The sequence below is a fragment of the Lutjanus erythropterus genome, chromosome 20 (assembly GCF_056507025.1).
Source record: "Lutjanus erythropterus isolate fLutEry1 chromosome 20, fLutEry1.hap2, whole genome shotgun sequence".
In the NCBI taxonomy this organism is placed as follows: domain Eukaryota; kingdom Metazoa; phylum Chordata; class Actinopteri; order Lutjaniformes; family Lutjanidae; genus Lutjanus; species Lutjanus erythropterus.
In genome coordinates, this window is record NC_139336.1 from 30,066,717 (window position 1) to 30,094,121 (window position 27,405).

Consider the following 27,405-nt stretch of genomic DNA (forward strand, 5'->3'; position numbering starts at 1 on the left):
CATGTAAGTGGAGGATGCTGTAAAAGGTGCTTGCCCAAGCTGTTTACGCCGTTCATGCCACGCACATTCTCCAGCTTTTGCCTCCTTTGTCTAAAAAAAATCCAAGTAAAACCCTGCATACTAAGTTGTCATTTCACCCAAGCCTGCGTCGATCCAGTGGCCTCTAGACAAGTCAAAACATTTTTATTATTTATTTCCTTTATTTAATCAGGTAGAAGCCTCATTGAGATAAAAAAAAATATCTCTTTTTCAAAAGTGGACAGGGCACCAGAAAACATCGTTACAAGTTACAGCAGTACAAACAGAACATATACAACTGTCACACACATCAAATGAGTGAAAAAAAACACTTAATCCAATTAACATGGAATACAGGGTCAGGATCAAAAACAAATATGATGTGGGTATGATTTCTGAAATGATTCAGGTAAAAATTTAGGAACAGTTGCGTTCACCAAGGGAGCTATTTTCCCCAGTCCTTTAAAGTCAACTTCAATTCCCCCATAGTGATCAGCTCTGAGATCTTCTGTAGAGTATAACAGGACAAATGAGCAACATTTTCGAAAGAATTTTTGTCGAGATGAGGAGGAACCAGGCCAAGGATTAATTTTTGTATAAAAACCAACCAATGCAAAAGCCCGTGGGCATACAAAGATGGCCATTTAGCAGCCCTGTACCTGAGGACCCAGAGGGTAAAATCCACTGCAAATCATCTGATATAATCTAAATATATAATAAACTGATCCATGACACCTTTAAATGTGATCATTTAAATTTTTATACAGTAGCTTTTTAATTCTGTGAAGCATCAAACTCAATTTTATCCTGTCAGAAGCTGTAATTCCATGTTAAATTACAAGACTGTTTGAAAAATGCAAGTTAACTCAACATTAGTAAGTCAAGTCTTGATATTGTGTTGGATTATTTGGATTGCATTATCTCTCTAGGATGTAGAAGAGAGTTTTTTATAGAAACAAAATTAAACAGGGTATACTTGATTGACTTTACAGTGTCTTGGTTCAGTTTGTGTGCTGAAGAACAGCATGTTGCACAACGGGACGTTATTAAAGAGTGCTGATAGCATAAAGACGCCGACCTTAACATTTATGTTTGTATAGTTTATAGTTTAGTATATTAAAACAGTTCTATCGTAGCTAATGATGTTTATCTGTCCACATTAACACTTCACATTAAATTTATTAATAGTCACCTGTTGTTAACACCCAGACATGAACAGTGCAACAGAAACATACTGTAATATACTAGCAGGATTTTTCAGTGCAGTGCATTCAGACGTTCCTTAACAGTAAGAGGGGTTAAATTATACAGTGCTTTCAGCAGTCATGTTACAGCTTTGTGCTGTGAATGTCAAGTATCTTAGGATGATGAAAATTTATTCAAGAGCAAAGCCATTGACTAGTACGACCGTATAGTTCTCCTACAGAGTCTGTCCCTGTCTGTCTCCCCATGATTTTGCATTTTTTCCCCCAACAGCATGATGCCAAGATATACATCTGTCTAATTTCTTGCTTGTCAGCCCACCATCTGGTGCGGTATCAACATTAAAGACAGGAAAAATGGTATCACACTGTCAATCACACACACACACACAGACACACACACACACACACACACACACACACACACACACACACACACACACACACACACACACACACACACAAGCACACACACTTTTGTTGAATTCACAAGTTAGGGATGCCTTAGGTGGTGACAATCTTACAAACAAATTGGCCATCTTTGTTTACCAAATAATGTTGGTCTTGAGCACATTTCAGCGATTACTTTTGTACAAGTGGCATAGGAGGATTTGGTGTTTTAACTTAGTATGAAGGGTTGATTTTAAGTGTTGTTGTACAGAGAACACAAGCAAAGTATTTAGAAACTCATCAGGCATGTCCAAATTGGCCCCATTCCCAATCCTGTGGATCAGCTTGAAACGCCCTTCAACTGTATCCAAGCCTTCTAATCGTATTAATATGATGGTAATTTCCTTTACAAAGCTTAAAAATGTTTTTAAAACACATCCTTTTAGGACCATTAGTGGTACTGCATTCAATTTATTCTCTACTTCTTTTCTTTATCTTTTTTATGCTATCCATTTTCCCTGTCAATGCTCTTATTTAAAGCAGCTATAATTAATGTTTCTTAATAACAATGACAACTTGTATGTGCAATGAGTCACTCATAGTTACAAACCCAGTGAAAAAGATCACCCTCTCTCTGCAGTTTGGAGCTTTCTAGCATCTTTAAGTCGTTGTTTTGGCTTCCCGGCCTGCATCTTTGTCGTCTGGTTCAGTCTCACTGGCCTCATCAGCATCATTTTCAGCCTCAGCAGGCAGCTGTTTTAGCAGCTAAAGAGCCAGATATTTCCCTCAGGAGCTGGCGGAGATCAAAAACAGCTGAAGTGAAAGCGCATATTGGACTCACATTCGCCAGGTGGCCAGAAACACGACCCCGAACGAATGCTAATATCGCTCAGAATCTGCTGTAGGTAAACAACTTTTTGCCAACAAATTCACAACATCATCTTAAAGGAGAAATATGTGAGGAGTCCTAGCATTCTGCAAAGAATATTGCAGTCCAAATAGTAAATGGTATAGTTTCAATATTCCATATTTAATATAGGAGTTGAGTTGTTTTGACTGGAAGCTCAGCCAGGTTGCCTTCAAGCTGCAGAGACACTGAGCAGAAGTGTAAGAATTTGACACTGACAAACGGCAATGAGTCCTTCACTATAAGTTGAAGAGCTATTTAGAACCGTCAGTTGTCTGTCAGTGCGAAGTTGAGCTTGTTATCTTCAAAACAAAAGCCCACTGCTCCAAAAATACACACTCTGGAGTTGGACTTCAGTGACTGCCCACCAAACTCCATTAACATATAACTCCATTACGGACATCTACTCCTTTTAAAAGATTATTGATGATTTCTTACAATCATGACCAGACACTTGTCTAGACGTCTAGGCTCCAACCTCATCACTCCTCGCAGATTATGTTTACACAGAGATATTGAGGAGTGATGAACACGTATCTTAGACCCTCTGTTGGAGCCTGGAGGTGGATGATGGGGTGGTGATGAGGCTGAATGAACAGGCACTGATGCTGATGCAAGTCAGCGATGGCACTGACAGGCAGAGGGGGAGATGGGAGATTTTAGCGGTTTAAATAGACCGCCAGATTAGAAGGGTGCGTTTGGTATGTACCTCAGAGAGTGAGGCGTGTCACGTCTAAGTAGCTCGCAGGCATCACTACATTAAACTTGAAACAGGCGAGTTTCTGACCCAGGATGAAAACATGCCAGCTGCAGCATTTTCCATCAGAGGAGTCAGCATTTCAATTTAAGATGTTTCCTCAATCTCTGATGATGTATAAAGGTTATTTAGTGCATTAAATATTTGACACATTTCTCCTTAAAAAGGTGCAAATGTGTTTGTCTTGTGTTTTTTTTTTTATTTCTGAACTTGATCTAAATAAAACAGCTGCCAAATAATTTAAACATATGATTCATTGTCAGGCTTGTTCAGATTGTTCAAGGTCTGCAAGGCATTTCTATTTTTGTGCTCAACAAAGACCCACTAGAAAAAAAAAAAAAACACTTGGGGATTTTAGCGAGATTCATCTTGTCTCTCCCTTAATCTCCTTTGCTGAGTACTACCTCATTTGGCTTCTTGGAACATTGTAAAAAAGAAAAATACTATTAGGAACCACTGGAAGGACTTAATGAGCAAAGGCAACTGAAAAGAGGAGAGATTTCACTCCTCCTTTTCTTTTCAAGAGCAGACCCCTCAAGGTCTCAAATGTGGAGGCTGTATATTTTAAAGCAGCCTTTTCACATCTGAATAGCGTTATTACTTCCTGTGATGGTGGTTTGGGATGGGCAACAAGAACCACTGCTGCAGTCTCAGGGCTTTTGTTGGGAATGGAACAAGGACATGGTTCCAGGAAAGCGGCCATTGATGTTTCTCCCTAAAAGAAGTGTTTTTAAAGCAACTCTAAAAAGTAGCACCTCTTTGCAACAAGTTGGACAAGTCATCAGCTGCTACACTAATGTTGCATTGTGTAAAAGTGTTGTTTAGAATTCAATAAGCCTTCTTTTGAGCGTTGAGTCAATTAGCCCTCGCGTTATAGTTGCTGGGGAAAAAAAATGCAAAGATTACACAACACGTTTCTTGTGTGAGAGCTTGTCTTGATACATTTTGTCCCTGAACAATATTCCTTTGTCTGTGGGCCACAGGGTGTTAAATATATTAGTGTGAAAGTCTCAGAAAAGGAAATTGCCTCATGACAGTTACATTATCCACTGACAGCAGTCATGAACAGGTGTTAACGTCTCACTACCAGCTGTTAATGGCTGGTGGGCCTTGTGATCCCTAACTTTGCACATGTTGTCTTTAAGTGTTGTGTTGAGCACTGTAACAAGAATATATCAGAACAGAGTACTGACAGAAATTATACTGTGAAGACAAAAGATGCAAAAATGCACTTAATACACATGCAAATTAGGGCTGGGCAGTATACTGATGTTTTAACAATACTGTGACATGAAGCTGGATATCGTCTTTAGTGGAAACCATTATATCCTGATGTGTTTTTTCCAGTTCAAAGGCTGCATTAAAGTAAAAATTCAAAAATATATTAGCCTATATAAAACGCTGTGTCTGGCTGGAAATTTGCCAGCGAACCTCCGTTGTCGGAGCACAAATAAATGCACCAATAGATGATGCCTGCCTAGATTTTGCTGTTAGCAGGCTGCGCTAACAGCAGCAAGTATTCTCTCTCCTGATCCCAGCTGCAACACGTCCACATGTATCTGTATATAATGTGTCAAATTTAAGACATTCATTTAGATAAGGCAATTTTTTAAAATTATTTGGTAAAAAGTATAAATTGACACATATAATGTAATGAGCTGCTCTGAACATTTTCAATGAAGTGATGTATGAAGATTTGGAATTAAAATAATCTATTCATTTCTGATACAACTTTTAGATGTTTCTGCTTTACTTATGTGCAACAATAATGTCATGTTTTTGACTTAAAATGTCTTCATCTGGGGACTTTCCATCTAAGTATTGATATATGTGATTGTTTGCTATTAAACAAATATTTATTTTTGCCACTCCTTAAAGTCTCCATGCTGCCCTCTCACCACCCCATTAATATTTCTCCAGATCTGCCCCTGCTGATGATTTTTCCTTTTTTAATCAAAACCCCAATATTTCTAAATAAGATATCATTTTTTCTCTGAAAGACCAAAGACCCACAATCTTAATGGCAAAACAAATCATTAGTCAAAAACAAAACAGAAGACAAAACAAGACACATAATCACACAGCTCAACATCTGTATCTACATGTGATCAGTTTCAATTGAATATGTTAAATGGAACTATACACATATAACATAAAACTTGAATATCATTCCTCTTTACTGAGTACCTGTATCTTTTATCCTGTCCTACATTCCCAAAACAAAAACAAGAAACAAAACCTCAAACCAGGTTAAAGTACAGAGGCCATTTTATGCAGTCAATGCTTGTAATTGTAACATTCTGGATTTTTTCATGTTATTTCCTGTTTTATTTTGTAATGCTGTCATTTCAGTTTCCTGTGTTTTCCCGCCTCTCATTAACCACACCTGAGGCCACTTACTCACCTGCCCCTGATTACCCTCCTTACCACCCCTGTGTATATATACCCCCACCAGCTCCACATGTCTTTGCCAGATTGTCTTTGTTCTCAGTGACTTTACTTCTAGCTTTCGCTGTGTTAGGCTCCCTGGATTGTTTGGACTTTGTCCGTTTATTGGATTGTAGGATTGTGCCTATTCCCTGTCTGTTTGGTTTGCCTTTTTGGACTCAAGTAAAGACTGATTTTTGTTTGAACCTCACTCTGCCTCCTGTGTGTTTCTTTGCACCTGAGTCTAAGCCTTCCAGAGTTGTTACAGTAATATTTCCCCCCATATGATTTCAAACTGTTTTCAATGTCTATTGTCTTCCCCATATTCAATTTATAAAATATTTCTTTTTTTCCCCAATTTTAGTAGTGTAGGAACAAATGTGGATCTCCAATGTTTAAGCATCAGTTTCTTTAATACAACTGAAGAAGAAGAGAGTAATCCAAAGGATACTTCACTGTGCTCTGCAATATATTCTGAAATATGCAAATTGATGGATTAAAATTGAATTTCACCTAATTTCACCTCAAGTATTTATCAAAAATCTCATTGTGTTAATACTTTGTGATCGCACCAATAGTCATCCCTACAATATTGTCCAGCTGTAATGCAGATGTCTGCACCAACACAGACATGCACACACATATTTACACACATGCCATAGGTGCATTTGCTTTCTCTTATATATGTCTCTAATTTTAAATTTAATTCTGTTGCAGGTGACAGAGACACGGACAGGGCCACTGGGATGCAGTAGCTATGACAATCTGGACTCGGTTAGCTCAATCCTCCTGCAGAGCCCTGAGAGCAAGCTTCATCTGCAAGGTAAACAGACCCAGCATATCAATATTTTTTTCATATGCTGCCCCGTGATGTCGGACATCACAGGGCCAGCGGGGTCAAACTCCGTTTTTGGCCTCTAAAATGAAAGGACGAGGATCCATACCCATACATGAAATGCTCTTTGGAGGACAAGGGAAACAGTTTGTGCCTTGTCGAAAGTTGAATGTCAGTGCACTTTTTTAATTGGGACCGAGATAGATTTGCTCCCCCAAAACCCTCTGGGGATTGCAATATGATTCTCTGTGGTTTCCAATGTCTGTGTTGTCTATGTGGAGTCTCTGCTCTTAAAGGGACAGTTCATAGCCAGTATTTTACCTACAGTGGAGAGTGGGTGGCATGCCCCCACTGTGGAGAAGCAGAGAGGAACACCGGTATGGAATCTATGCAATGTACTTCTGTGGATCAGGGCAGCAAAAGCTTGTTTGAGTGTGCACAATATTTAGAATATTTTCTCCGCTTTACTTTGCCATCAGACAGCCTTTTTTTGACAGGAATCCACCATTATATAAGCCAGATATCACTTTTTCCAAACCAAACTCCATAGGCGAAATCAGTCATTTTACCACACAGAGCACCAGACTTGCGTCACTACTGCCTCAATCTGCAGTTTGGTTGTGCCATTGTGATGCTTAAAAAGGATAGTTCGGATTCACCAAAGTCACGCGAGAACACAAACAAACTTACAGATCAAGTAAGCAACAGACCAGCAACTCCTGTGTTCTGCGAGGTAAAAATACTGATTTTGCCTGTGGAGTTTGGTTGCTTTGGAGAGAGCGATGTTTCCCATCAGAAAAGGCCGTCTCACGGCAAAGTGAAGCAGACAGATTTTCTAAACATAGCATACACTTAAACTGATATAGTTTTTTTTTTCAGGTAGGCCCTTTAAAGCATTATTTGAAGACTGGGCAAAACCCAAAACAGTTGGATGAACAGACTATTCAGACATGAGAGCAAAAACTAGCTCTGTCCATACTATAATGTGTAATTAGACAATTTTTACAGCCTGCAAATGCATTGCTATACTAATCAATATAAGCATCAAATCACGATTTATTTTTAGGCTTCCTTGCTATTAGAAAATCAGTCTACTGGCATGTCACTCATACATCAGTGGATACAAATAGCAACTTCTACTCATTAATGACAATGTTCTTTTAAGTGAAAATACTTCCGTCTTAAACATTGACACACCTAATAATTAGCCTAAGAGAAGGAATCGCTTGCAGTGACAGCCACCCTGGGGGAAAAGACTGATGAAAGACTGTGTAACTGCGGTCAAGTGTTTGAATAGAGTGATTGGTCCTTTTGATTTATTCGAGTTTACGCAGGTTATTAAAACCAGTTTGAGAATCACAGAGGCTTATTTTCAATCCAGCCCACACTCCCCCCCCTTTCCTTTTCAGAGAGGGATCATTACTCGTCCTCTAAAATCAGAGAACTAAGTGGTTTGTCAAAGAAACACTTTTAAGTCTTCCACTGCCACTTACTCAAAGGACTCTATAGGTTTTTGGAAAAGCTTTATTGTCATGCACCAAATGTATTAGCCTTGTGCTTTGAAGACTGTTTTTTTTTTTTTTTTTTTTTACTCAATTGATAGATGACAGGCCTCGGAAAGATTCTTTCTTTTGGCTTGATAATAACCCCGAAAGAATGGAGGAGCTTTTCTGATTCGTTTCTGGCTTAGAGTTTTGTATTAGGCCAAATTATATTGGTGTGTGTGTGTGTGTGTGTGTGTTCAGGCATTTTGTGTGTGGGCGAAGGGTGAGGGGAGGTGTTGAGCGTTCTCCTGAAAATGCGTTCTTTTAAGAGCAATTATCGTCTCTGCCTTTAATTAGAAAGACAGCTGATGGTGTAACTTCTTCAACAATCATAGTGCTCTTCAAAGCGATAGCACTTCACACAGGATGGAGAGGCATATAGTCAATGGAGAGCTTTTAACGTCTATGCCGCTCAAATATATTTATAATGAGATCCAATCGTTTAATTCGTCCTACAGTTTTCCTTCTGCCATGAACACCGGGGACCTTACGTTCCTCTCAGATCAAGACAGCCATACGCTTTTATTTTTTTTTGTCCCTCCCCCCCTGCATATATAAAAATCATCACAGATTAAACCTCGTCATTCACTTGGGTCACAGGCTCTGCAGTCCCATGTTGGTAGGATTAATGCCTCTGACTTTTAGTTCCCGGGCAATTCAATCAGCTTCAAACTAATGTCTTTTTTTTTTTTTTCTGACTCGACTGGAAAGAGCAATATAAAGCTAATACACGTTCTTATAGTTCACTACAGTTCTCTATTTTTGAAAGATATGCACTCTTACATTAAGATACATGAGGCGATGTCCGTGGGCCATTTTTCCTCAGTGTCAACAAACACAAGCAGATGACAGAGAAACACAGAGACTTTCTTCACTTTGATATGTTTATCAGCACTCCCAGCATCTAACAACATTTGATATTTCAAAACGACACAGAGTTGAAAGATCTCAGTCATGAAACATTGGTGGGTGTTTGTGCATATTTTAAATTATGTATTGATTAACAAAAGAAATGAATAATGGAATGGATTCTTTCAATAGCTAGAGGAGGATGCATTTCCTTTAATCGTTGATGGTGGAAGCAAAATATATCAGCTAGGGGTGTAAGAAAGTATTGATAAACTTGAGTATTGCAGTATTATGTTTGGTGATGCTATTGATTCCCAAAAACGATGTATCGCGATATTGTGATGCATGTAAAGATTTGTGGCAGGGTTTTTTTTTCTGTTTTCTATAACTCTTTCCCTGCCAGCATTTTTTTTTTTCAACACCCACAGAATATTCAGTTCTGTGAACATTATAACATGGAATATATCAAAAGAAAGAACAAATCTTCTAGTTTCAGACATAAAAAAAACAGTGTTATGCTGTAATCTATTATACTTGGAACTTAGACCTCCAACACATTTTCTTCAGTTGCCATTTCCATATTTACTTTAGTTGGTTTGTGCTTGATCGTCTGTGAGCGTGCGGTACTAGCCTGCTCCTCCTGTCTCTTTTAATGTGTGCAAACCTCAGTTTGCTGCGGGCGTCCATGTTTTACCAAACAAATGCGCTGGGAGGCAGCATTAACATCAATGTTTAAGCTATGCCTAAGCATGTCTAAATGTTCATGCATGGTTGCTAAGTGGCTGACAGGATGTTGACAGATATTTTCTTGTTGTTCAGATACGTTGCAAAGTTGTTGGTAGGTGGCACGAAGTGCAGGTTATGTGAGGTTATTTTTAAAATACAAAAATGTACACAAAGGACTCCCACACACTGTCTAACTTGCAATATATCATTTATTTGTGACATTTCAGTACTAGACCTTCATCAGGCAAACAGTTGCTTTCCATGAGAAGCCATCTTAAATAGGGATTGGCTGTCTGTCCACAACCAATCACATTCCCCATGTGCAAAAAAAGGGACAAAATGATCAATGGGTTATTGAAACACACAACAGTATCCCAAACAGAGACAGCAAAAATATAAAGCACAATCAAATGGATCCCCTACATAAATGATACACCACATTCACAACAAATATACAAATTACCAATAAATGTTCCATACGCAAATATTGCAGGTTTCATTTGGAAGGAGGCTGACAGGGGTATGTTTACATCGTAAGTTAAAAACAGCAACACACCTAAAAAAATCAATATAATCCTAAATTTTAATGATATAAAACCCTCTACAGTAATCAACGGGGCCTCAAATCATGCTGCATGAAAAGCAAGTAATTATCAGTTATCAGTATCAACTCAAAAAAAAATCCATACTGTGCATCTCCAGACGCCAAGGTGTTTTGCGCAGCCAATAGGGTTGCAGTACATGGTTGCTACAGTGTCTCTGGCTATTTTAGTGTGCTGTCAGGCGTCTGCTCTATGATTGCAGGAGTACTTGGAGTTATTGCTAAGGTAATTCTGAGTGCAATTAGGAAAAATACACACTCGCAGAAGAAAGGTATAAAGCACCATCTCAGCAGCATGTGTTTAAATGATTTTCCTGTATCTGCGTGCGCTTAGAATAATTGGATATGTAGAAAATTGCAAGTTAATAGTTGAGCCATTTGGAGCGACTTGTGAACTTCATAGCGTTTCCAAAAGCAGCTTGATCTCCTTTTATTCATACAAAACACAGATTTACTGCGTCCACTGGTCGGCCTTTACAGTCGCTGCCCAAACAAAAAAAACCAAAAAAAAAAAACAACCCCAAACAGCTTTGACAGCATTGTCCCGTTCTTTGACAACGCGCCATAAATGGACTTCACAAACTATCCCTTGAGGAGAAAAGACACTGGCTGGGCCCAGGACTGCTCTTATAAGCACTAGCAGCTCTCAGCACATCTAATGAACACCCACCATGTGTCTCATTCTCAAATGCCTATTGACCTTTTACCAGGCAATTAGCTAAAATGCAAACTTTTGGCATTTAAACTGTGGGGAGGAGTCACATTAGGCCGATGTGGAAGATCACAGACCACTGAGAGCACTGTGTAATATGCAAAATATTCACATCCTGCAAGATTTTAGTCAAAATAGAGTTTTAGGTTTAGCAGTAATCACTGAAAACAGTTTTTTTTTTTAGCCAGATCTTAGAAAGAGGTTACCGCAATGTGAATATTCCTCCAAAGAAAGACTGAACGAGGACATGGAGTTACTGCCGATTTTTCTGTGTGGTGGTTTCTGCCTGTTTACTCTTCCACACGGGTACGACTTGATTCAAGATTTACAGGAATGACTTTTGGGACAAAGAATGAGGTTCAAACAAACACACTGAACTCAAGCCCACGGTGCTCAAACTCCTCGCCATTCTGAACGTTCGGCGTGTTCAATCGATAGGAAACTTAAGGGAAATGCGCCGGCCTATTCTCGTGAGGTAATGGCTCACAGACGGACGCCAAAGAAAAGAGGAGAGAGACACACTTTTAACTCTGATGCAATCATTTTATTTTTAAGTCCTCTGCCGTGCACATCTTCTGAGTGACACGTGTAGCGTGTATGACAGGTATCTGGCTAGTGTTCGACACTGTGAGCGCGTTCTTCAAATCAGTGAAGGCAGCATCGTAGAAAGATTGTTCAGGCTTCCAACATCCATATGTCCACATCTTAAGAATCAGCCATTTCAAAACCAACTGGACGTATAAGTAAATTAAGCAGTGAGTCTGCAGAGAAAAACAAAATTTAGGGTTAAATAAAAACAGAGCAAAGTTTTGTCATATTGTTTCTACTTGCTTTTGTCAAACTGTCTGCTATACTTATCCCACATGCCTTTTTAAATCTAAATTCATGCTATTTTAATGGAGATGCATTCATGTAGTTCTTTCTATTCTTTTGTAGAATTGCTGCTTGGATGTTTTTCTACTTCCTGACTTCAGTGTATTTTCTTTTCATTTTGTATTTGCTTCTTTGTACAGTGTGGACATTATGTATTCAGAGGCCTGTCTTTAATTAATGACCTCCTTATGAACTCTATTTCTGTTTGTTTTGATGGCCTTGTGAGTTCACTCATTTGAATAATCTGTGCTGCACACTCCAGCCCAATCCTAATGTCCACCCTCGCAAACTTAAAGACTTTGAGGCGCATTCCCGTTAAGTCTGCGAGGGCCATGATCGCTCTCTTTTGAGACTTTATGCCCACTTTCTCTAAGTCCACATCTCTGCAGATTTTGCCTGAAGTTGTAGGATTGTGACGTTAAACATTCGCAGAGTTCCCAGAAGTGTTTTAAACAGTTTGTAGGTGACGGCGCTCTTGAATATCTGATTAATTTAATTAGTCTATATGCAAAAGTTTTTATTCACAAAATCACTACTAGATCTGTTGTTCTCAAATGGACTTTCCTTTCAAATCACTCAAACAACAGTTAAAACAATTCTGAAACATTATAAAAGGTTTTTCTTTGAAACCTCAGACTGAATATGTCACAAAGTGCTGTCCCATTCCTATTTATACCATTTCGGGCCCCTGCACCCTGTTGCACTCAAGCACTATCACGTTACGTCAGCTAAGTCCGTAAGGGTTCATGGCTTGAGGCTTTAGGGGGGACATTGGGATTTGGCCTGTAAAGCATCTTTTCCCACATTTGGCAATTACACTTTTCAGATAAACTGAGGGACCCCTTTATGATTTGTGGAAATGTTCCAACCTGTTCCACTGGCAAAAACTCCACTGAGCTGAATAATGCATTGTCTGAAAACAATACTTTTATTTCTGTAGAGCATGAACAGTCATGACATCATGGAGATACACGGTTTTCACAGCCATAACACGTCATTCAGATGATTTATAGTTTTGATCTGGAGAAGGAAAATGTTGATTCATACAATATGAAGATTGCATCTAAGCTATAAAAGTGCGTCTCTGTTCTCTTTGCTTTGCCGTGTTTAGCCAAACCATTTGTGACATAAAGTACAAAAGAAGGTCTGTACTCACAAAATTGGTCCAAAGACTCATTTTTTTTCCCCCTCATTTATCAGCACAGGGAAAATAAAGCAGTACAAATGTTTTAGCTCGAGGCTTCTTCAGTGCGATCTCAAGCTGAAGACGGCCTCTGGCTGACTAAAATATTCACTGGCTAACAGAAATTAGAGAGATTAGCCAGTGTAGCTGGGACACAACATGCTGCGTAACGCTGGCTGAGTAAGAATCAAGCGTAAAGAATAGTCTGACTGACTTAACATAAATTTAGGTTCTGATTCAGGGGGTGAAAGTAGGGTGGTACGGTCCCGTACACTGTACCATTAAAAGATTCGGTGAAGGCCGAGGGGACAGTGTCCAGTGCACAACAGTCAGTTCTCTTACAAACTGCTTCTAAATTGTTCCGGCCTGTTTGTGCCCAGTCCAGAGGTGTGGGTTTTTAATCCGTGCTGAAGGGGACCCTGCTGCCTTCCCAAAACTGTTTAGTTACTGCTGAAGCGCATCAGAACAACACTCTGCAACTTTTTTTTTTTTTCCTCCCAGGAGAGTAAAAATAATATTTGCAGTTTGCATAATCCATTCTTTTTAAGCGCTTGAAGAGCCAATCATCACTAAAGTGCACGGCCTTGACAGAGCGCAGTTTTTGTAGTCGGAGGCGTCTTTTTCCAGTTGCATTCTCCAGACTATATGCACCCTACAGACGACAAGAGAGGCAGACTCATGTGGATAGACTGCTGCATAATATTCTCAACATGATGACATTACATATAAAGGCAGTCTAACACTGATTGTGTGGTCAGTGTTATAAAGCAGTCTACAATTTAAGCGTGTGTGTGGATGCACGTGACTTACTGTTCCTGTACTTTTCCTGTTTCTGATAAATTTAGTTGTAATTGCGGTACTTGGCTGCACCATTTAAATAAATCATTGCTACTGTCACTGTGTAGAATTTCTGTATAAACTGTAGGGGCAACAAGCGTATTGAAGGTTGAGGTAGCAGTATGGCAAGAAATTCAGTGTACTTTCACCTCTGCTCCTGATGAATATGGATGAGAAAGTCATTTTGAGACAGCTGTCATTAACACCAAGGTAAAGAAGAATGAATTCTACATTTAGAGGATTTAATCATACATTGTTGCACATCTGTTTGTGTGATCTTCTGCACTACTGGAGTCATTCCTGATGAAGATAAGCAGTCTGAACCGTATTTTTTTTGTGATGCTAAAATTGGACTTTTGGAACCTGTGGAAATTATTTTTCCTAATCTTTTCTCTATCATTTTCTTCTTTTTTCCATGTTTGTTACTCTCTAATAATACTCTTTAATAATCCAAACATGTTTGGGTTTTTTTTGCAAAAAAGAGAAGTGCTCAGAGGTTCAAACAAAAGCAATGAAGGTGTGCTTTTGAAGGGAATAAAAAGGTTGATAAAAGAAAACAAGGACCAATGCTCCTCTGAAAAAAAAAAGTTAAAAAGCCTTCATTCAGTTGGCAGTATTCAGATTAAATAATAATATCAGTCACTCACCACCCAAAATGTCTTTTTTGATGGTTTCTAGGCCTTCAACCTGATGGTTATTTCTATTACTGTTATAAAAATGATCAGCCACGATCCAAACTCACTTTTCTAATTTCATTCTTACGCTCAGAGACTCTGTTTTGATTCTGTCAGGGACAAGATAGACAGTACAAAACAAATATTTTCTTGTTGTGCTCCAAATTGTTCCTATTTTGTTCTCATTCTTTCTCCTTCCTTATTATCCTTGATACATTTAGTGGTCCAGCTTTGCATTTGTCACGTGTGAGTTCACTGGCTTCAGGTTTAGCTCTTTGCAATTCGCAGATGTTTAGCATATGAATAAAAGAAATTGTACTTTTTTTTTTTATTTGGATACTTATTTTTGACCAACTGTCAAATGTTGAACACAAATCCGTTATGTGTAACACCACTGCACCCTCTCCATCTTTTGGAAATGAATAAACTTAATTTAGACCAGCTATTTTAATTGCTTATGAATTAAATAAGGGGATCATATTAGTATGCAGCACCATGAGAGTTACAACAAGGATGCAGTAATAGAAAACCCACTCCATTTCATTCTTCTAATTAAACTTTTAATCATGCCTTTTTTTTCCCCTCTCACTTCTATTTTTTCTCTCCAAACCTCAGCACTTTATCTACCTTCGGGCATAAATGTAGCTGCAAAACTTTGTGACAAAATATACACAAGAAAATTATGACAAACCTGTAACCAAACATTTCTTACTGCCTTTTGAGTGATTTGCTTTGGTGGAATTGGCTTTTGAGGAGGTGGGGGGGAAAGAAGCAAGCTAGTGAATTTGCGGTCAAATTTTCTCCTGGAGACACTTTTGACCGTCTTTCCAAAATAAAAGAATTTTTTTAAAGGGAATGTGTTTTTTTTTTTTTCTTTCTCGCCTCCTCACCCCTGTGGTCTGCTCTTTGTGAGCCGGTGGGGCTGCGAGCTACAGATAACACAATGCGGATATGACACTCCCTGGATATTCCCTCTGCTTTCACTTAGATTTAGATTAGAATGCTGTAGTGGACTCTGACATCAAGGGGAGCTACCTATCAAAGCCTAAACTCAGTCCTCTTCTCTCCTGCAGTTTTGCTTTGTAGAATATTTGGGAAATTAACCAACACCTTCTGCTTTCTTTCCTTATTTTTTCCCTTTTTCCTCCCCCTGACAATCATCAGAATTAGAGATGGCACTGGAACGATTTTTTCACATTAGATTTCATGCATGACTTAACAAAGCTTTGATCTATCACACATGAAAGTTTGCGTTGCTTAAACTTAACGTGACCGCGGGGGGGTTCGGTTTTTGGCATGTTTAGCGCCTCAGTGCGTACATGCACAGCTTCGTTGGCAGCTAAACACGGCACAAGAGGGCAACGGGAGATGTTATTAGCAGAGGCTATTTGTGGATATGCACAATGAACTCATTGATCCTGACCCAGTCTGTCACCCAGCATTAATGACAGTATAACCGTGCATATGTTATTTATTTAATTAAGCTAATTAAGCCTAAAATATCTACTATTTATTTTCAGAACACTTCAGAGCTTACAAACGAGTTCTTCCAACTTGTCTTCTGACTTGAAATAATGAGTGTAAGTAATATACTGAGGGCAATCACCTAAATTTAAGGAAATTAAAGGAGCAATATGCAGCATGCAAAAATGAGTATAGCAGTGCAAATTGCAAGTTGGAGCCACAGATTGTGTAGGTTGAATTCCTATTTAATATACGATCTGTGGTTGAAGCGAGCTTTTCCTCCCGCCTGCTCCTCCACCAGACTCGAGGACACGCAGGCTCAAGCAGGCTGCAGGGACTCTGCAGTGTAACATTGTAATTTAACAAGAATAAGGGTTGACAATTGAGAGCTGACACTTCTTTTTTCATTGCTCAAAGAAAACGTGTGATAAAAATCCACTGTCTCTAAAAAAACTTTACGATGATGCTGCCAACCATGATGAAGGTTAGTATCGGATTCAGTCGCACACCCCTCCACTTAAAATTTAATAAATTCACTGGGAACAGCTTCACATATTGTCTTTGTGCCAACGCTGGAACACTGGTTTGTAGCTCTGACAAGATCTGCTGTTATTTTCTTTCTTAAAGGAAAGACAATTTATTTGTAATTTTTTTTTTTTTTTTTTTTTTTTTTTTTTTTTTTATATTTCTTAAGTTCACTGAACATGTTTTCATTATTACAACTGGATTGAATTTTATTTGACTGGAAACAGTTCTTTGTTTTGAAACATTTCTGTCTTTTGTTCTTTTGTTTTTTCAAATTCAATCATGCAGCCTGGACACTAACTTTATTATTAAAGCCAAAACAAATTTATTTTTTACAGTGTAATCAATCTATCAGGGATTACAGTTACCAGCTCGGCCAAAATAGCAGAAGCCATTGTCGAATCGAATGATTCATTAGAACATACATGTTTTTAAGAACACCATTTGTTTGTTCTCTTAAGTACAATCTCAATGAAAGATCCACACTATTTAGCTTTACTGCAGTTGGGATTTAAATACACTTTTGTTCTCCCACATTAATTTGTTCTCTGTTTGTTTGTCCTCTCTCCAGGCTAAAGCTTAGAAACCCGATGATATTGGTTTTGGCTGGATTCTCACTTTCTGCGTCCACTGAGACATAAAAGTAAAAATAGTTTATTGAGGGGTGAGAATTAAACTAAAGAGGGAATTAGCATGTGGTGGTTAAATGGTCAGGATTTTCATTGCTTACTTAAACTCTTATTAGGCAGTATGTTTGAGGTGGTGGAGAGAAAGTAGTCATGTTTTTATTTTTATTTTAATATCCTAATTTCCAGCCATCTGTTGGTATTTATCATTGATTACCTTGTTTGAAGCAGTGGTATTTTTTAAATAGCAAAACAGCAGGGAGTTTCAGTATATTAAGCAGAAGATTGGAATATTGTTGGTGTAATTTGATATCCAGCACAAATAGAGAAAGCACGGACTGGGGGTTGAAAATAGCAAATTGGTTACATATATTAACTGGGCCAAGGAAAGATAAAAAGGCCCTGGAACCTCCACAAGCCATTACCTTGCAAGGACCCAATCACCTCCAATATGGCTGTCATAAATTAGCACCAAAACAAAAGCAAACTAATTTGCTTCTTTCAATCCCCACCGCGTGCTTTCTCCCTTTTCTCTTTTCTCCGGTTTCCTCAACAGCCTATCTTGGAAGAGCCATGAGCCTATCTGGGAAGATTTATGAATATGTTAGAATAGCCTGAGCCAACAGTTTTCAAAGTGGTGAAGTGAAAATAAATTAAACTGGCCCTGTAGGCAAGTCGTGCGGAGAGTGATGAATTAGATACTCATTGCTCTGTCGCTCGATGCCTGTCCCTCTTTTCAACGCTGCAAACACTATGGGGAAGACAAACAAACATACAAATCAATTAAGTTGTTTTTGATGACAGACTTGTTGAAAAATTGATTTGGACACTAAAGTATATCAGTAAACACAGTGTCCTTGGTTACCAGAGAATAATTTACTGAAGGCAAATCTTTGATGCAAAACATGGAGAGCAAATGTTGGGATGAGCACAACAATAAACACACAGAGGCATTTTCATCATCCTCTTTTTCTTTACAACCCAGATGTGCTCTCTCTTGCTTTGCATCTGTCTCAATACACTCAGACATAACATAGGCTTGACTTTAACCTTTGATATACTTTTTAATTTCTGAAACCTGGACACACACACACACACACACACACACACACACACACACACACACACAAAGACAACCAGCTGACTGGTCAGAATTTTCATGTGTTCAGTGTCATTTCCTGTGACATTCCTTAACTTAAAAATGCTGATGCATCAGATTAATGAAGAATAACACGTAAATTAAATCCCATGGTTTTGCTTTATTCATTCTGATTAATTATAAATATTTTCTGTTTATTTTAAACATTTTATTTATTTTTAAAGACCTCTCAAGGACAACCTGCAGGGCCTTCACGGCCAACCAGTGGGCCTCGCCCCACACTTTGGAAATCACTGCACGAGAGAATGTACATTTAGAAAATTTAAACACAAGGCTTACTTCATGGTGCCAGTAGGTGGTGTCGTGACTATAAGGACAGAGATATACTTGCTTCTAACTACGTGTTTCGCGTACGCATGATGGCTTTTGCCAAGCCCATATGGCGTGTGCAACATTTTTGACACAAATACCAAGTTTCATAACTTTTGTTATGTTTAGCCCCAGAAAAAGGAGATTAATTTGGTAGAAAAGTAATAATTCTTTGCATTACAACATGGTCCTTATATATTAATATGTTGTTACTAACTGCACGGGTGAAAATATTATTTTAACTTCGAAATCATGGGCTCACTTAGGCAACTGCATTTCATGGATTGTCACAGAAGTGCTCTGAGGTATTGAACAACCTCTCGGACAGGTCAACGCGTTGGACCGAGACAACTGTTTCTGTTATGAGCACATGTGTCCTTTTTGCCCACGGAACTGATAACACAGGATCATTTCCATCAAGATAGATGGCCACGCACATTTTTTTTTTTCACTTCTCTCTAACGCGCTGAAACCCCAGTACCTGATGAAATCTTTCCATGTTGACCTGGAGGTCAGCTTTCAATTGGAAGTGGTCAATCAAGAGTGAGTTTCCATTTGGGCCAGCATGACCATAAATCTCCTTTTTTTTTTTTTTTTTTTCCTTGCTCGCCCTTGCCAGCTGCAGGCTGCCATTTCAGCAAGTGCCATGGTTTTCCACTCAGTCTTTCTTCTCTCTCTGACAGACTGAGTTTCATCTATTGATTGGAGGTTTCTTTACTTTTCTTCTTTTCTATTGAGAAGGGCCCTTGCTGTATTGAACTGTTTATTTTTTTACCAACACTTTGTGCAACATGTTGCTTTAATTCTCAGTTATAATGTGTGCATGCATAAAAATGTTACATGTAATTAAAAACACATTAATACTATTATGAGGCCATTATTAAAAATATTACAGTGGACTCACACACCATAATATTAACACATTATAATGTACTTAGATTTTAGGAAAGATTTTATGTTTATGTTGCCAGTAAGATGATGCACAGTGTTATATTGACAGTTCAAGTATCATGTTACCTCTTGAAAAGTCGAATATTAAATTAACAAATTAAGCAACCCTAAAAAAGTTTGAACTCTGGCTCTCAGCTGCGTGTTACTACACAACAGTTTGTTTATGAATCAGCAGATTGTTTGTGTAAAGCAAATGTGCGCCTCCCAATACAAATAGATTAGCATTATTTCTGTGTTAAGGGATGTTTGATGTAATTTCTGTGATAAATCTGGGCTTTTGATCTGAGACGTACACAGCACATCTTGACACTTTGAGGGCAGTTGTATCTTTTAGAGCTGAAATGGAAATGTCAGAGCTTGTCATGTGTCTCTCCTCCCCCTCTCCGGGGTTCTTGTAAAACATGTGATTTCTGCAAGAGCCTGCGAAGGGCGTGTGCGTGCGCCCGGGCACGGGCCCGCGCGTCTCTGTGTGTGTGTGCGTGCACGCAAGCGTGTGACATTAGAGCGATATTTCACCAGCCGAGGCCCTACTGCTACTGCTGTGCGGGGACACATGGTAGCACATGACGGAACAGCTTGAACGGTGCACGAGGAGCCAACAGCGACCACAAATTTTGATATAATATTCAGTGTCTGAAATTATTCTCTTGCAGGCTGCCTTAAATTGCCATGTTGACTGAATTTGAAAAGATAGGTTGAGGGAATTTTCTAGTCAAAAAAAACTGACACTAATTCAGTTGTACGTGAGAAAACATGTTCAGTAAGATTAAGATATTAGCTTGAACCAAAAACTCATTACAAACAAATTAGATTTCCAGTCACATTTTCTCTGTAAGTCAGTTCTTCATTTCACACAAAGAACTTAAATTTCAGCTGCTCTTGTTGGAGCTACTTTGTTTCAGCACTGGCACAAAGACAAAACGTGAAACTGCTCCCACCAAATTTATTAAATTCTAAGCGCAAGAGGGCAGAAACTGAATTCAATACTAACCTTCATCATGGTTTGCAGGATGTTCATTATTGTGAAAACCAACAACCATGACCTATTTAAAAGTGTTTTAGAGTCGCACAGCTTTCATCAAATATTCTTCAAACTATTAAAAAAGGGTTTCAGGGGAGTTTTAAGTCTCCAACAATGCATGCTGGGAAGTCTGCTGTTTCTTTAGAAACTTAATTTAATGAGTTGATTGAACGCTACACAGTACATTCATTCAAATCATAATTTCAAGTCAGAATACTTCAAGTTAGAAGTTCTGAGGTGTTCTGGACACAAACTCTAGATTTTAAGTTCAATAAACGTGAACAAAAAAGCACAAGGAACTTTCAAGGAACATTTTTAGTTGATTTTGGCAGCTCCTGTGGACAAAATCAGTACTGGAGTTTGTACCTTCATAACCACAAAATATAATATCAGATTTCTGAAGAAAAATCTTTTCTTTCTTTTTAACTGGCTGACATGAAACTCACTGTAACTTTGTCTGAGACGCATGCTTGCTCCGTCTCATTTCAAAGAGAATCAGACCCGGTCTTCTCACTGATGATAGGTGTAAGGATGTAGGTCATATAGAGGCATCAGTAAAAATAACCAGTTAAAAAAAATCCTTGCAGTAGCTTTAACTTGCATAAATAAAACTTGTAGAATTATGTTAATTTAATGAGAAAAGATTGCTACTATATTCCTGTATGATTTTTTTGTTTGTTTTTTTTTTGTGTGTGTGTGTGTGTGTGTGTGTGTGTGTGTGTGTGTGTGTGTTGACAGTATTACTCCTAAAAAACAAAAAATACAAAATTGCATTCACCACACTTTGATCTTACATATGGGAAAAGGAGAAAAAAAACAATAATCACAAACTTACTTTCTGACTGGATTTGTGTGTCTGTGTCCAGTGTGCAGCACAACTGGCAATAACTCAGGACCATGGAGAGCTCATCTACCTCTCCAGACCGCCTGCCCTCTTCAATCCGCCAATTGCTTCAACATGCAATTTCAGCAGTTCCCTTTTTCCATGAGGCAGGAGCAGCAAGCCCTGAATGCCAAGACCATTTTTATATGTAATTCATGCTTTTACAGTGATTACTGCTCCTGCATCCTTCCTTGCTCTTTGTGTTAACAATATGAATAAGTGAGCTTCTTCAAAGCTAACACTACAGATATTGTGTGAAATGCATTGTGCTCCGCGAGTCTTTCTGTTGCACACAGATAGAGCGAGGTGTATCACATATGCATATGCAGGCACTTGTATGTTAATATGTTCTAGGAAATGGGATTTGCCACATTTCTGTTGTTGTGCCGTTTCAAATATATGCGTGCCTAAGAATCAATGTACGAAAAACAATCCAAAAAAAGGAACATCCTTCGTGCTGACGTGGGACATGAAGGGATATTTGAGATGGAGATGTTGATTAAATTGTCTCGAACAATTATTCTCACACGCAAAGACATAAAAAAGCTTGTAAAACAAAATCGCTCTGTTTGATAACACGGGGCTGCCGCTGTCGAGTGCGTTGAGGACACTTATGATAATCTACGATAATCTACTCAGCACAGACACAGCAACACATTATCCATTTGAATGCTAAGTACACCTCATTCAGAACTTTAAAAAATGCTAACATATTCTGAGAGCTGAGAGGAGCTCCAGTGGAACATGTTATCCTCCGTCAGGCCCAACACACACAGGCGCGTTGTCATAGACCTAAAGCGCTTTATGTATAGAAATGAAAAGTGGATAAATAGCTACTTTAGCCGCACCTTTACCTCTTAGTTGTAGGAGAGGAGCTCTTGTGTGAAATGGGCCAACGCAGCACATCTTAAAGCTATATGCCCCTTCCGTTTTAAGTATCGAAGGATCAGCAAGGCGGACTGGGCAGGCCCGGACTGAAGAGAAACAGGCAATCTTCCAGTTCAGAGGTCTTTGGTTTTGTATCATGGCTGCAACGATAACCTCCAATGGTAATTTAATGCCCCCATTGAAGTAATGCACTTTATTGCACCAGTGGATTAAGTAATGATTATTTTGCGAAATTGCGGCCACACAATGGTCAATTAATCTTTAATGAAACTGTAACTTATGAGGCGAAGCGTGGCATTGCAATAAGCAGGCAACCGCTTGCCAAGGCAGTTACAAGCCTCAGTTGCGGCCTACACTCCCCATCTATCACCATGTAAAAATAGAGCACTCCAGAAAGAGACATAATGAAAAAGGCAAAGTCACAGTTGCAGAGTCTCCGTTTTTAGCATTCATGGAATGTTTGCGGGGCCCTATATCCTCCGACGTACGTGAAGGAAATATATCAGCCTCTGATGTATGCAATGAGATTAACTGCCATTTTGAGGTGCTATTTATTTAGAGGAAGCCAGGCATAGGGGTGCAGGGAATTATGTGCACTGACAGAGCATGAAGTTGGAGGTTATCAAATGGCTGCACGGGAATTTCCAATATGCACCTATTCATTTTATCGGCAGCTCTTTTAATGGTAGTAAGTGTAACTCCCTACTCCAATATCCAGTGTTTTCTGAAACAAATACCTGCCTGAGAGCCATAATAAACACCGGCTTTATAGCCCAATCATTCTCAATGTTTTCACATGTTAGCGCGCGAACACACAAAAGCAACGAAAGTCACTAAGATAAATGTTTTTACTCTGATTAGTTTCTCATTTCATTTTTGGCCCGAGGGCTCCCAGTTCTCTTACTCATTCCCTGCTGCACTAACAAATGTTGATGGATTTACTTTTATTGCATGACATCATTTCTACACTGGAGTGGGAGGACAAGACATCAAATTTCCAATACTCGAGTACGTGCTCGGTAGGAGAATGTAAGGAGGAGAGCAGGAGAGGTGAAGAAACAGGAATGAGGAGAGTGATTGATGGAGTGAACGAGAGCCAAAGGATGATGGTGGGGGACGAGTCAAGGGGCATGTGCATGAGTGTTGCAGGAGTAGGAGTGAGTGTAATGAAGTAAGACAGAGGAGATGTGTACAGAGACGGAGTAAGAGGTAGAGGGAGAGAAAGGAATGGAAAGAGAAGGGACAGTAAGAAGAGAAGAGAGTGGAAAACAAGAGATCGCAAGAGTGATAGTGCTGAGCTGAATGTCAGCATCCCGAACGGTTTCTTGTGCAATCTCCCAGTACCAACGCCTTGATATCAGAAAAAGAAATTGCGAGCGTGTGTGTGTGTGTGTCGATGGTAGGGCTGGGGTGTATGAGGTGTGCTTAGACAGAAAAGAGAAAGAGGGAGGGCTGAGGCACTCGGCAGTGTTATTGTGCACCCGGCCGCTGGCACCAGCACTGTCAGTGAGCAGCGTTGATCCGTGAACTTGCCATCTGGATTCTCCCACAAATCACATTAAAGTTTCAGGCCCAGGAATACATCAAGCTAAATGAATATTGGATCCAGGGGCCGCAGACAGGCCTGATGGAGAAAAAGCCCTGTGCAACCCAACTCTTTTGTGGTCAGACATGATCCATCCATCCCCTTTACTCCCTTCATCCCTCCCTCCTTCTGCTCCCTTCATCGCTGATGGGCAGTGGCTCTGATGAGGTGGAGACCAGAAGGAAACCTACTGATATTCAAAAAGGGGTACGTGTTATAAGGAAAAGTTTGTTTGGTATAAAGAGTAGGATGAAAGTTGTTATTGTGCTGAATAGATGCAAAGGTAAAAAAAAAAAAATCATGAGAAACGTGGCAAGAATACTCATTTAGACCAGACCTTGGCAAAATGCAGACCGAGGTTCAGATGCAGCCCACTGAAAAACTCCAAGTGGCCCACAAGGCCATCGTGGAAATACCGAAAATGAAAAATCTAGCAAAGACAATTAATGCCATTTTGCTTACCTTTATTTTGAAAGGACCCAGTCAAAATAGTTCATTGGTTAATGATAATGAACTGTTTTTCTTACATTACCTTAACTTCATTCTGTTCTTCTTGTATTTTCGCTGCTACTATCGTTGCAAACTGTACACAGCATGTATGGTTGGACATTGCCAACAAATTATTGGCCCACAATTCATCACATGGTTATTCAGAAGGGTGACCAACAGTTGAAGTGCCCTATATCAAACACTTCTGTCCATTCCTTTTTTAAGAGATTTGACCATTATTAGGACCTAATATCATTTGTGTCTGGGGTACATTTTTACAACCTCCACCAGTGCTGAGATTGCTTGTTGAAACTTTTAACTTTTGAATCTTGAGTGGTGCCCTCTAGTGGATGCCTTGCTAAACATCCAAGCCAATGTAAAGGATGTATGAAGGTTTCTGGGCCATAACAGGTACATTGTTTGAAACATGGCTATTTTCGTACATAAAGGGTGAATAAATGAAAAGTGATACCAGACCTGATAGAGTACTTCATTTGATGCTTCTTTTGTATACTTCATGGAAAATAATCCTTCTGCATTTTGTGCATTTTTTTTTTTGTTCAACGCCACAGCCTCACTTTCAAACACTTCACCACACCATGGACTGTTTGGCTCACCGCTGCAGCAGCTACAACTCAATCAGACGTCACATTAAATCGAAGAATGGTTGCAGCGATTGGCTGCGAGCAATTGTTGATTGGGGAAGTTTCAATACCACTTGGTACTTGGTTATTTCAGTCGCTACCTTAAAGGTACTGAGTACCGATATCCGGCCCTAATGAACCCACAGAATGTTCTACTTTGCTTCAAAGGCTGTCACCATGACAACAGATGCTGGAGATGTTTCAGAGACAAATCTTGGGACCTAATAAGACCTTAATTTCCGTCTAATTTATACAGAGTTTTTAGTTTAGTGTATGTTGTGGGTGAAAAAAGGTGTTAATTGCCACATGCATATGCATAACAAGAGATACCATTTGACTCCATGACAGCACCCTGAATATGATTCATGTGTTCAGTCTGAAATTATATGCTTATTCTCCTTTTCATTCCGGCTACGTTATGTTGATTTTGCATAAATGGATTCCTATTTTCACCCAAAGGTGAAAATAATACTTGAGCGGAAAAACTAATGCAATCATTCATCATTCAATAACATGTTATGTTCTGGTTCCTGGTTGCATATTTTCTGCTGAAGCACTGTTTGTGCTCAAGTAAAACCTATCAAGAAAATATTGCCTCACCAAGATGCTGTTTCATACGAGAAAGAAAAAAAAAATCTATTTAGTTCTTTTCCAATCCAGTGGCTTGTAGAGCTAGGGATTTATTTTCCTGGACCTGGACTGAAGAGAAAGGCTTTACTGTTTGCTGTCCAGGCTTCAATTCTATGAGATCCCCAGGGTGAGATATGGATTGGCTCTGAGTCAAAAAATTATAAATACCTTGTCAGAGGTGAGAGTGAAGAGGTACTCTCAGCTTCAGCCCCAAATAGGCCTCTAGATCACAAATTCAGCCACAGCCATGAGTGCATAATTAGCAGAATGCTGCGAAGTTGGGCACGCAAATCACAGGCAAATAAAAATGGTAGCACAGATTGTCCACAGCACTCACAAAGGGAACTCTGTGCTAAATAAACCAACACAGCACAAGAGAGCAGGCACCAATCACTCTCACACACTGTCACATCATGAGTGACCCGCAGCAGAACAGACAGCTCAGGTTGAACGTAGTCGAGCTTTGAAGTACATCCTTCAGAAAAATAAATGAGAGCTTATACTGTAACACAAAGCAATCTAGAGAGGGCAGTCAGCCATTTCACTGCCCCTTATCCCAGTCTGGTAACTTTTTCTTACAAATGTGTTTACTATGTGATTCTGTTCTTACCAGAAACACAAATATACATTCAATATATGCCAAAAGAAAAATGTTATTCAAGTTACTCAGTACTTTTTGGCTTTCTGGATAGTTTTTATAATCATTCTATCAGATCTAATTTTTGAGCTTTTGTTGAAAGCAACTAACTAACCCTAACCAAGTCTCACCAACTCACCTTTTCATCTGTGCTCCACACCAAGAACAATAACAGACAGAGTCCAGACCAAAGTTTGTAGTTAGTTATCATCCTTGGTGTGGAAGGCTCGTCTGTGTCGGAAAAAAAGATTTTTTGAAGATGGTTAAAAGTTGCTGGGGGACCTATGAAGGCAACATATGCACTCACCGCCACTTTATGCTCGTTAAGACAAATATCTGATCAGCCAATCACATGGCAGCAACTCAATGCTTTTAGGCATGTAGACATGGTCAAGACAACCTGCTGAAGTTCAAACCAAGCATTTAAGTGACTTTGAACGTGGCACGGTTCTTGGTGCCAGATGGGCTGGTTTGAGTATTTCAGGAACTGCTGGGATTTTCACGCACAGAGTTTACAGAGAGGTCAGAGGTGAAGGGCCAGACTGGTTCAAGATGATAAACAGTGGGTCCGACCCAGTTCTAGGAAGGTGTACCTAATAAAATGAACGGTGGGTGTAGTTGCATCTGCAGCAAAACACTGGCTAACTATCTGGCTAATTTACACCAATCGTCAGCTGGCTAGTTACATCTGGAAGCTAATTTTAGCAAATCACTGCATAACTAACGAGCTAATCTACATCACTCTTTAGAAAGTTAGTTACATCTGATCACTAATGTTAGCAAAACATTATAATTAGTTAGCTAATCTACATCAATTGCTAGCCAGTGTTTTCCTGATATTAGTTAACTTCAGATATGTCACTTTTACAGGTCCACCAGCAACATTTATTAACCAGCCTCAAAATTTGGTTGCCTTTTCAACATAGAGGAACTGAGCCATGGTACAGTACAGGAAACGGTAAAGGTAGAAAGTTGGCTGAGGTTCTACTGGTTACCAAGCTTGCTCAACTGTTATTGGAGCACAGAGAAAAAGGGGTGGGACAATACGAAAGGTCAGTG

General features: G+C 39.2%; 1 protein-coding gene across 1 annotated transcript in view; it reads left to right on the forward strand.

Moving 5' to 3' along the window:
* Positions 1 to 27,405, forward strand: part of brinp1 (bone morphogenetic protein/retinoic acid inducible neural-specific 1) — a 159,144-nt gene that overhangs the window by 109,800 nt on the left and 21,939 nt on the right. Inside the window, exon 5 of the mRNA XM_084745831.1 lies at positions 6,419 to 6,524. Within this exon, the coding sequence (XP_084601957.1) occupies positions 6,419 to 6,524 (106 nt within the window). The remainder of the gene's footprint in view (positions 1 to 6,418; positions 6,525 to 27,405) is intronic.